We start from the raw sequence: 12,415 nt of genomic DNA, 5'->3' as shown, positions 1-12,415 counted from the left end.
CTATTACCAGCCTTGGATCACCTTGCATAAACTTACAATGTTGCAACATGTTGGGTTTTTTTAGCCTAACAATTTCCAATAAGGATTTCAATTAAAACCCATAAGGAATTTTCTTGCCTATTAGATGTTTATAAAGTAAAAGAAGATGAAAAGTAGTTGGACACAGCAATAATAAATACCAGACTTTACAGAGTTTAATTAAACTCTACTTAGGCTCTAGCTAATAGTCATTAGATAAATACAGAAAGGATGACACAGAAACAAGTGTAAGTCCTAGACTCTTAGAAACACTGGGCATGAAATTAGCCCAAATATATTAAAGCAGTGCTGCTTAGCCTTTTTTTCAATCCAGGAAGAAGACGATTATAAAAACCCATACCAAACTAGCCTGTGCAATGTTATCACAGTTGCTTTCTTTTACAACCAAATAAATGAATCCTCAAAAGTTAGAGCAAGTTTTACTGTAGTTGCTGTGTCCGTGTCTGTCCGTCCGTCCCCCTCCCTCCTCCCCCGTTATTTTCTGTCTGTGTGTAGAAGTGTTTGATTTCACAGCTCATTTTCCAGTATCTTACAGAAAATATAATTATAGGGGCAGGAATGGTGTATTGAAGAAGATTACTTAAAAATTCTGCTAGCAGGAAATGAATCAATCATTAATACATGGAACGTACCATCCTATTATTTCAGACTGGCTGTGAAACACTCTCTGGAATTAACAGCAACTCATTGGTTAAGAAAATGGAGAGTCCCAACAGGAACAGTTGATAAATAAAACTGAAGGAAGAAGAAATGAACATGGTTTCTGATAGGGGATGGGAACTGAGCGCCAGAAATACTTGTGTTGACATAGAGGATGCAGAGTCTTTTGTTCCATGTAGTACGATTTTAGCTCCTTAACATTATTTCAGCAGGTTTACATGGCTTCCTTTTTTTTTTTAATAAAATGAGTATATTTTTTGTACGATACCAAATGTTTACTAAGTTTCGCGATTTTATGGTATCATTTGATTATAGTAATTCTGTTGTTTAGCTGCCACATATTGCTCTGCTTCCACAGATTTTCAAGCATAGTTCAGATAAAAGAGTATTTTTCTATTAGGATGTGAGGTAAAATATCCTAAGATTTCCCAGAGGGTCAGATCTTTCTGTTCCATCTCTTAGCTGCTATGCCATGGTCTATCCTACCTTCCCCATGCCAGCTCTCTGCCCTTGCATCCTCCTTTCCCATTTGGATGAAGAACGGACTGTGCCAGAGAGGAGGGAGGACCGGCCACTGGTTGGGCTGCCTTCTTCCTCCACCGTACCCCTGGCATGTGTGGGGCCACCTCTCCCCATACCAGTGCTGTGGCAGCCCCGCATGAGCCAAAGGCCGTGACACCAGACAGATGTCCTGCAGCTCTTGCTGCCTCCTCCACTGTCACTGCCTGAAGTCACGCCTGCCCGCCTGCTGCAGCCCCATCCTCTCAGACACCACAGGTAAGCCCAGGGAGCGCTGGTGAGGACTTGCTGCTGTCTCCACACCTCTCCTTTAGCACTGCCTTGCCTATGATCTTACCCCCACCAAAAGCAAACTATTGCTCTTCCAGCAATGAGATACTCAGGCCCACACCAGGCAGGTCCACTGAGCCCACAGAATTTGTTTGCCCAGAAACAAAGCATTATTGAGCCTCAGCTACTGATGGCCTCTCAAAAATGCTCAAAGAAGTCCCCCTAACAAAAGCTATCAATCAGACAGTCCAGCCCTACTTTAAGTATTAGATGACTTGGGAGGTATCATCTCCTGAGTTGTGAGGATTTTAAAACAAGTTTTCTGCAAACATAACCTTTTGAAATAACTTGCCTTCCCTTGTGATGGGACATCATCAGCTTCCTCTACATTTATGATGTCAAGAATCTGGAAAAAGAAATGGACTGAAGGGTCAAAGCTGCAGTATTACACATTTAAGGTTTGCTTCTCTGTTTTACTTGTAGACACCATCATTATGTGCTTTTTAAGCATTTTAATATCAAAAGTGGTTATTTTCTTTTTACTTGAATGAGACTTGGTCTTTAACCCATAGTTACATACGCTAAGCATCTCTCATCAACGCATCTTTCCATGTTTCAGAAGGGGCTGAGGTCAGGCAGCAGCACCTCTCTTGGCAGCTCAGAGCTCAGGCACCCTGCTAGTCAAGCAGCTGAAAGAACATGGGTGCCAGTCTAGCTCAGTGTTCGCATAATGTTTTCTTCTTAACATCACATTTTAATTCAAAGACAGACAAGTATTTCAGTAATTAGTTACACCTCTTACAGAAGCACAAACCAAAATGACAAAATGTCTATTAACAGTATATGATCAGGCAGTGCTACAAAATTTGTGGTGTTTTTGTGTTGTTTTTTTTTTTTTTTTTTACAAGTACATAAGCTTGGATGAAGCCAAGTGAATACAATTTGCATGAACAAGGAAAACAATGCAGTAAGTGAGTATACACACATCTTTCCAAGTCTGGATGAAAATATAAGCCTAGCTGTAGAACGTGCATATAACATTGTTTGCAACCTTCTCCCTATTCTGGAACTTGTAATTTAAATAACAACTGCTAACTGGGCATGACTGTGCAGCACCTGCTCTTCCTCCTGCTGTTGTCATTACAAGAATGATCTTAAAATTCCTTCTGGTTTGCCTTATGCCAAAAATTTTCATAACAAAAAATACCCCTCAACAGTGTTATCTGAAGAATATATTCTTGCATGAACTGCAATAATACAACCTTTCCTTAATCCAAGTACTGATAAACTTGTAAGAATATTCGGATCATTGTAGTTGTACAATGTCATTGTAGTTCATCAACAGCAAAACAGCAATGATTTAAAAAATATTTTTTATTATTTGAAGCTGTCTGGAAATATTCCTGTGATTAATGGAGGAGAAGAGAACATGCTTGCTTCACGTTATATTTATAATGATCATTAGGTACTATTAACTGTCTTTGGACTTAATGGAAGAGTAGCTCTGGGGGTCCGAGAATTTACTCAGATTCAGAAATTCTCTGTCTGTTTTAGCCGCAACAGAATCCAGCAGTAACCGCATCATCCACCAAAACCAGGATTTTTTTTTTTTTTAATAACTATGGGTTAGGCAAGAAAGTAAATTGTGAAGAGTTTGGGCTTTTTTTTTTTTTTAATAATGTCATCTATTGGGAGACGTGATTTTTGCAATTTCTGCTAGTTCATGCAGCAGGTGATAGGACTATCACACCAACACACCGTCAACTGGAAATGTACATGGACAACTTACCCCAGGAAACAAACAAAAGTTCCCGTGGTTCTAGTTTGGAAGAAACAAGGGCTGGACGTCCACCTGCAGCTGTCCCAACGCTACTGAGCAAAACCCCTGTGCTTAAGATGGCCTTGACCATTATCACACCCACTAATTTCAGGCGACGCTTGTGAGGCAGGTTCATAACCTGGTTTTGAACAGGGCCCGCTGTCAGCTCCCCACCACAACCCTTCTGTGCGTGGACCTGCCCCTGGCCCCACAGAGGTCCTGCTTGGTCGTAGGCTCCCCCGGGCCAGGGTTGGCTTTCTGTGAAGGAATCCACATTTCAGATGGCTATGATTAATCATCATTTCCCAGACTAAACAAAGGCCATTTTTATCAACAAAAGGTGAATAAAGGCCCCTTAGGTAGGAAGCATTGTTTTTCATTGATTGTTAAATCAACCAAGCTGTTGACCCAATGGGATAACATATGCTTAAATTTAAGCAAATGCTTGTATGCTTTACTAGAGACAGATCAGTGTCTGATACCTTGCCAGATCCAGCTCTAAGTGAAAATTTATGTTTTGCTCTAACCTTTGAGACAATTCACTTCCCATTCTGAAAACTGCACATATACAAGACATCAGTTCTTAACACAGTAATGCAAAAGTGGTAGTTATTTCCAGCCCTAGGAAAAAATGCAGGAGATGCACACAGCTGAACTGCGCTTCAGAAAACAAAATCTAGTTAAACATAATCACAACAGTGATCTTCTTCATTTAAAAAAAGTGAAACAAGGAGGTAAGATTTACTCTTGGAATGATTCTGATTTAAATTAAAGATTCATAAAGTTCAGTAATTAAGTGTTTATCAGAAATCTATGTGATGTTGATAAATCGTTTGTTACATTTGCCATGTGTATAAATTTGCTGTGATTTATGGCTCATTAAAATTATTTTTCTGTGATTTCCCCCTTCTTCCCGTTCACCCTAACCCTATTTCTCCTACCGCAGCAGCCATAGTTTCATTGAGCCTGTTATGATGCTTTGCTATCATTGAAGATATTTATTCAGTTGTTTGCATGAAAGGTTAAGAAACAAAAATATAGAGGGTGTTGAGGGAAATATGTTAGTTCTACTATTGCCATATGCTAAAAAACTAATAGTAGTATGAAAAATAGATCTTCTTGTTTATTAACATCCTGAATTTAACTACCAGGTTCATAACGTGCTTTGAAAACATTTGGGGCAGTTTTTCTTAAAAACAAAACAAAACCAAAACCACCCCATCCTAACAGATTGAAGAAGCACAGTCTTAAAAAAAGGAGGAAAAAAAACCCCATGGTGATAGTTATTTGAAGGCATGGTGAAAATGAGGCAACGTTACAGAATTTGTAGTGGATGGAAAGGAGCGAGGAAGATGATGCAGCTGGTTTATGGCCATCCCACCAGTTGCCAGCTGAAGACCTTGCTGTTGGCCGAGGCCATTCAGCCTGTGTGATGGTTCCTCTGGACCAAATGCCATTGTGATGTCCCCAGTAGTGTTCTGGTTGTCACCTGGTGGGAGCTGCCAGAAACTCATCACATGAGTGAGATCCATGAAAGGCAGGCTCGTAGTTTCAGCTGCTGCCTCTGTCTCCTTGTGCACTGGGTACCTGTTCGTATCCCCTACAGGCCCTGAGGAAGCTTCTTCCAGACTGATTTTGTGGAGAGATTGAGGTTCTGGTAATGGCAGGTCCTCAAGAAGATGCACGTTGTAACCTTTAACATCCACTTTTATTGGTAAATTCTTGAGGGATCCTGCTGCAAATGAGGTAGAACTAAGGTCGTATTTATTAGGCTGATGAAGGTTCAGGTTGGCAGGAATGGCTGTTGAGCATGGTGTGGGATGGACAGCTGGAAGGCTGTCTGCACAGCCCATTCTTTGCAAATGAGGAGAAGGTTCAAGAGGAAGAGCAGTTTGTAAGCTTGGCTGGGAATGAAGATGTGAACAGTTGTATTCCTCTGATTCTGAACTATTCAAAATCCCATTCTGCACAGAGACCCTTTCAGGAAAAGGGGACAGTATGCTGGTGTCTTCCTTCAGTCTGAATGGAAAAAGCTGGTCAAGGAGACCCATTGAGTCACCATTCTGCAACCTGCTCTTCAGCAGTTCTTGTGGATGAGTCTTCCTAGTATGGCGAGTCAAGTGGTCCTTCCGCCCAAACCTCTGGGCACAAAACTGGCATAGAAAGTCTTTGCAGCCTGTGTGAACTACCATGTGACGCCGCACATCTTTACGGGTATAGAAGTGACGCTCACAGTGGTCACACTTATGTTTCTTTTCCTTGGTATTACCTGTTGGTTTCCCTGCATGGCTTTTGAGGTGTTCCAACAAAACTTCAGTACCGCCAAACTCCTGGGCACATACCCTACAGGTAAGGTCCCCACTGGTGGCTGCATGAAGAGCCAAGTGTCTCTTATAGCCTAGCTTGGTGTTGTACTTCTTGCCACACTCTTCACACTTGAAGGCCATCTTGTTAGGGTCATGAGTCTGAAGGTGATTCTTTAGATGGTCTTTCCTGTGAAAGGTCTTTTCACAGTAGCCACACTGGTGAGATTTCTGTGGAGAATGAGTGGCTGAGTGCCTAAGACAAAAAAAGAGAAAAAAGTTATTTGCATTTACATTCACTCTAGTACACAGTGCAGGTTTAAGACTTGAAAACACTGGCACTCTCAAAGGAAGGCATTTTCACAAGTTCTCAGATTATTAGTAAAAGCCTAACTTTTTTTGGGGGGGGGTAGGTGTTAATCATAAAGCATAGCATAGGTTAAAACTGCTCAACATAATCTTTTTGAGTAGCCACCACAATTGAGGGAGACCAGTTTTCTCCAATTCCACCAAAACAGGAATAATGAAAACTGGAACTCGGGGATTAACTGTCACTAGGACACCCCAAAGGAAAAAGATGTCCTTGTTTTTTTCCCCACACACCCACCAGAAAAGGAGTGCCTTCAGAGATGTACCTGAGCAGTTTATATTTGGAAATGAAGGCTTTTGTGCATCCGTGCTGTGAACACTTGTAGGGGCGCTCCCCTTTGTGCGCGTAAGTGTGGACTGTGAGCTTGTCAATGGAATCAAATATCTTCCCACAGAGTTGGCAAGGGTAACTGTCTGGCTTCTTCACTTCTCTTCCCTTCAACAGTGAAGACCGGCCGTTTCTCCATTTAGGTATAAACCTCACAAGACCATCACAAGTGCTTCCTGAGCTGGCACAGCTAAGCTTTGCAGCAGAGGAACAGGAAATGGTCCCAAAGCACTGAGCAATGCTTTTGCCTAATGCCGCTCCTCTCAGTTTCCCTTTGAGTTTGCTTTTTGCTTTTACAGGTCCCAATTTATTTGGTGGTCTGAACCTGGTGGTAAGGACTCGGTCTTTATGGATGCACTGGTGAGATTCCAGCAAAGCAAAAGTTGCAAAAGTGCTTCTACAGCTGGAGCATATCCAAGGGTCTACAGGCTCTTTCTGCAATGAGAACAGAAACAGGTCTGTCTTATTAGCCGTTCTAAGGAAAGCTCATATTCTTCTCACTGACCCTACATCTTCTCCTGCGCTTTCCCAAGACCTGTCGTTGTCCTTGGCAATATTTACTTCAATGTACTACCACACAGCTGTTTGACTGGAAATGGATTCTCTCTAGGAGTCTACAAACTCAAAGGAAAAAACAATGGTTGGCTAAATACTGATTTCCATGTTTTTGTTTAGCATTTACTGTAACAGTCCTGAGTCCTTCACCTTTGTTTATCTGTGCTTACTGAGTTTCAAAGTCTCTACGTTTGTTCCTTTTATGGAATTTCTTATAAAAGGAGTTGCAAATTGTACTTTATCCTTAGACCAACATAACTTATCTGCTATTGCAACCATACACAAATTGGGTGGGTTTCTGCACACAAATGTAGTTTAGCCATACAGGATTTCCCTATGTTTTGGGCTGACTCCATGCTTTACCAGACAGCAATGGTCAACGCCTCCAGGAAAGGCTTCCTCACTTAGCTTGACATTTGCCATTAGACTTTCTTAAACTCAATAAGAAACACCTTAGGTTTGGGGATCTCAAGCCTATCCTGACTTACAGGCATTAAAACATTTTTTTGGCAAGCAATGCGTTATTTGGAAGTATTATTTCTGTGGAAATAAGAGCTCTACTGGATTCAGTTGAATTCACTTTGAATACTGACATTCTAAAAACTCCAATGAAAAACAATTACAAAAAAACCCCAGTCACTGATGAAACATACTTCCAATTAATACATGACCACGTAGTTCCTTAGCTGTCTCTACATTTTACGTAAGCTTCTCATAAACTGTCCTCACTTTCCCTTGCTCTTGGGCTAGCTTGCTCTGGAGAGCATGGTGAGGCTATGTCCACTCTGTCTTTATTTACAGATGGAGCCCTCCTCTCTCTTATCCATGTCTGATGCTGTGGCTCTCCCACACCTTCTTTCTGGGGTATACTCTGAAGGCCTCATATGCAAAAGCAGCAACGGGGTTACTTCCCTTCCTGGAGCACCTCTGAATTCCTGGTTCATTTGTATTCCCTGTTTAACATTTCCTTCTAGCTTAGGTACCAATCTTCATGGCCATGTTTTCAAAACTTAACAAACTTTTCCTATCAGTTTAAGGATTCCTACCATCATACAGAGGGGAAGGTATTGGGATTAGAAGAGCAGGGTTGTTGCACAGGGAAGACTGAAATAATCAGTGAATTATCTGACCAACCGGTCAGAGCATAACAAGGGGGAACTGGTGAAAGAAGTCTGAGGCTGGACAGCTTGGTTATCTACAAATTAATGCCAATCTTAAGTCTTCCCAACACATCCCACTGGTGCCACTTACTTCTGGCTACATCTAACAGCTCCATTGGATTACAAACACAGGAGAGGAAGAGCAGCCTTTCTCTGAGTAGCTGTTTGGTTAAAATTGTTCTTGGCTTTGTGTTAGCCAACTACTCTATGGTCTACCCTAGCATTACCAGAGTTACATAAACAGAGAGAGCATGTAAATAAACCATAATTTACTATGTCTGGTGATGGCTTGAATGCAGGTTAGGGGTACTTACTGCTACTGGAGGCAAAGGACAGACATCAGATTCTTCTTTAATGAAGACTGCAGAAGCTTCCATAAATTTGGCATAATCAGCAGCATACCAAACTTTCAATTCTGTATGGGGTTCAATTGGCTGTGAATGGAAGAAAATAGCACGTGTTTACTTGTGCCAATTTTCCTATACCAAATAATACTGAAGATTGGAGGGGCGGGGCTGTGCAATTTGTTGTCCTTACCCAAGTTGCATTCTTTGAATCTGTTTAAATTATTGGTAACTTAGTTTCAAGATTCAAGCACTTTTTGAGCATTACTGTCCACTAGGGTTTGACACTTTCACAGTTTCTAAAAGCAGAAATGTGTATGTACAGAGATTTGGGGGGGGGGGGGCAGTAGCAGGAGGGGTGCCTCAGCCCTCATGACCTTTGCTCAGTGAGACGTAATCGTCTGTGATGTCCAGACATCCAGCAGTCTTTCCAAGCAATATCCCATGCCCGTTCCTTGATGTCTCAAAGCCCACTGGACGCAACACTTAACTACAGGGTACGAGCAAAGGAAAAATGCATCGTGAATGCACAACAGCTTGGATGCCTCCTGGATATGTCGCGCTCACTGAGCACAGGTGCAGAGTTGATCAATATGTGGACCGCAAGTCAAATTTGCGCACTTCCATGCGCTGGCTCTAACGTGTCAGGCTCGCTATGCGTGTGCTTTATTGTACCTCTGCCCTCCTTTCACTGAAACCTTCCCACACAGGATTAAGGGAGCCCATAATCTGCAGTCTCCCATCCAGTCATGCCTGCCCAAATCTTTCCTTGGACTGGACTATGACCTCCTCTGACAAATACTTTCAGTCAATAATACAGCAAATAGAAAAAGAGAGGAGTGATTACACTCACTGGCTAAAGATCTATTAGTTATTTAAAAGCAAAGGAGAAAACTAACTTTGGGGTCATGATGTATATGACTCCCTGGCCCTGTACACAATTTTCTTCATCTATAATAAAAAACAATATTGTTGCAACAGGGGTAGAGCCAATCCGCACTGTACTTGTAGTTTTACTTTAACTAAGCTAAACTTGTGCCACTGAAAAGAACAAACTAGCCTGGAAGGACAGCAGCTGAGTCTTATTCCACAAAATGTGACATCTTAAAATGCACTTATTTTATAACATCGGTGTTGGATAAGCATGGTAGGTGAAAGACAACTTAGATTGTGAATGCTGACAGATGACAGGTAATTGTGTGTATAATGTCAAAACCTGAACTTTTGAACTCCCAAGCACAACCAGTATGGTTTGGTTGTACGTTTTGATAACACCTGGCCTAAACAGAAATGGTATGTGCTGAATTCTCCACTGAATAAAGGACACGAGGCAGAGCCACCAACTAGGAGGCCGATCATGCATTGTGCTCCTGCATATAGTCTATTTACATGGAGAAAACCAAGCCTGGGGGAGCTCCACAGAGACAAATGCCTGGGGATGCCCTGGGACCTTGGCCAGTGACACTTGAGACTGCTACCCACAAACAGCTGTACAGCATGATACTGTCATGACTTTCTGCCTGACATTCCTGGACCAGTGGCGATCTCCTCTGTGGGAAGCTGAGACCTAGTCAATATGACTTTGGAGGGACAGCAAGTGCATCAGTGTGTGAAACAGTCAAGTAAGGTAAAGCTCTAATCTCAGTAAAACTGAGATGAAACATCAGTATCCAAATCCACTACGAGTTGTCATTTACTCTGTCTCACCTGTGACAGTAAGAGAAAGCTATGGCGGCACCTACGTGAAACTCTCTTATGATCAGACAGACAGCAACCGTGGATGATTTTTACTTCCTCATAATTCTACACTTTTTTAAAGCACTTATTTCTAGGGACTGCAGTTGTTAGGTCAGCAAGTACGCTAATGGTGCTGTTAGTATGCCACTTACATGTACGCTTTTGTAGCTGCAATTTCATGTCACCAAAATCCCATCTCTTTGTAAAAACAGTGTAGAGAGGAGCCACTCCTTCTACTCCCAACTTAACAGACTTTATTCAAAATATCTTGAGAAAATATCTTCATAACCAGCCCTAAGGCAGCCTCACGCCCTGACCAGCAGGGTGTGCCTAAGTGTAGCAAAAGGCTATCACTTTCGCTGACCAGGACAAAATCTGCAGGATGCCACAGTACTGTGAATGATACTAGGACTTACGAGAAATAAAACCAAAGTAATTCCCTATGATACACAGCACAGTAAAGGTTCCAAGACACACTCCTCATCCTAAGACAGTCTTCATGAGCAGAGTTCTGCTGAAGTCAGCAGAGAGCTGGTTCAATAGTATTTAAATTATACTGGACATTGTAAGTTACCAGTTCATAACTACAGCTTCTTAGAAAAGCATTTGTTCATGCTTCCCAAATATAATATTATCAATCCTGTCAGTTCTACAAGTATAGCTTGCATTTAAAATCAAATTGAAATCTCAAATAGTATGGACTGCATCAGAATCTCAAACACAGCCTGAACAATGTCTCAGATTAGTATGTACCTATTTACATTGATTTTATTTTTTAAAAATAATTATTTTAATATTAATCCAAAAGCAACTGTACTTCATACTGTTATAAAAGACTCTGAAGGTGTAAAATGTTATCACTATTAACTTATTCTCACATAATCACTGTGTGGTAAATATTTTTCTCACTGTGCAGGTGGAGCAACATAAACAGAGGAACAAAAGTAAACACTACTATCCCACAGAAATGTGTGCCAATCTTGGAAATGAAATTGAAATGTTGGATTTTAATCCCCCAGTAACTTCTTTTGACTAATATTATCTCTTTTTTTTATTTTTAATGTTGCTCACAATGATATACAAGCATTAACTTAAGAATAAAAAAGGAAAACAATGAATGTTCAATATATAGACTTCAGTTTCCTAAGTGTACGAAAGACTAAGTTCTGATTAAAACAAACTTTGCCTGAGAAAGTGGCCAAAACAACAAAAAACAAGACTGTATGTTTCAGTGTCATTTATAAATACAGAGTACTTTGTTCTCTCTCCTCAGACAAAGATGCAGTCCAGAATCTCTAACATAAACTGATCATTTCACGGCAACATTGCAGTATTGTAAGTTCTGCAGTTAAGTCTTCAGATTTAACGAGCGTGGAAAATAGTACATAAAGATTCTACTTAGCACCCTGTCCCTGAGCACCTGGTAATGTGCTCAGAATACAACTTGTGTCCAAAAATGTAATAAAGGAAGGGAATGTGTTTGTTCTTTCCAGAATGAAGTACTGTTGAATGTAACAATGCTAGATAATCTCACCATGTACCTATCTGGAACTGAAGAACTTTACAACACTCACATTTAAACTCCACCGTCATGAATGATATTTCTGCTTCCCTCTGCTCAGTTTCTTCACTACCCACAACAGCCAGTACACACCACCTTTTACTGGAAAACCCCGTACGCTGCTTGCTTTACTACCGATTAAGTGATATAAAAGGTGGTATGTAATAAAGATCCGGTTGGCAAAATATAATCAATCTTTCATCTGTAAAAGGGTTAGCCTTTCAGAACCTTTGCCTATAAATTTCCATTTGGATGACTGGTGCAGCAATGTGGGTTTAACTACCTTAACAGTTGTGAAGTAGACTTCTCCACAGTGCTGATAAGCCACAAGGGTCTGTTCTTCTTGGTTCCGGGCTAGCCGGACAAACATCATCCAGTTTCCACAGTCTTCATTGGGAGTGTCCAGAAAGTACTTCCCTCCATCTTTCAATACCTGAAGCAAAGGGGCAGGACAGGAGAAACAACACGATAAAACCGAGTCCTGTATAGAGGCACATTAGTTTTCTTTAACTTGGAATCGTGGCTATCAGTTATTTACCCTGTCTTGGTCATATGTCCTTTGAAATCGTGGTTGTTTTGAAATAGATCACTCTTAAAGAATACCGAGTGCAAAAGAAAGTGAAGAACGAATACCTGCCGAGCACCCAGCTACTAAAATAACTGTAGGCCTTTGTATATATTTCCAGTTTATATTTCATCATTTTTATGTTGTATAAAGATAATATTATAAGAACTAAGTACAGGCAGGTAG

General features: G+C 41.0%; 1 protein-coding gene across 1 annotated transcript in view; it reads right to left on the bottom strand.

Moving 5' to 3' along the window:
- Positions 1-1,509: 1,509 nt before the first annotated feature.
- PLAGL1 (PLAG1 like zinc finger 1) overlaps positions 1,510-12,415 on the bottom strand; it is a 51,143-nt gene continuing 40,237 nt past the window's right edge. The window contains exons 5-8 of the mRNA XM_050893946.1: positions 11,948-12,097; positions 8,337-8,456; positions 6,246-6,742; positions 1,510-5,866 (exon numbers count right to left, since the gene is read on the bottom strand). Of these exons, the coding sequence (XP_050749903.1) occupies positions 4,591-5,866; positions 6,246-6,742; positions 8,337-8,456; positions 11,948-12,097 (2,043 nt within the window). The 3' untranslated portion in view covers positions 1,510-4,590. The remainder of the gene's footprint in view (positions 5,867-6,245; positions 6,743-8,336; positions 8,457-11,947; positions 12,098-12,415) is intronic.

This window comes from Gymnogyps californianus, chromosome 3 (genome assembly GCF_018139145.2).
Source record: "Gymnogyps californianus isolate 813 chromosome 3, ASM1813914v2, whole genome shotgun sequence".
Lineage (NCBI taxonomy): Eukaryota > Metazoa > Chordata > Aves > Accipitriformes > Cathartidae > Gymnogyps > Gymnogyps californianus.
This window is presented reverse-complemented; position numbering and strand designations above follow the sequence as displayed.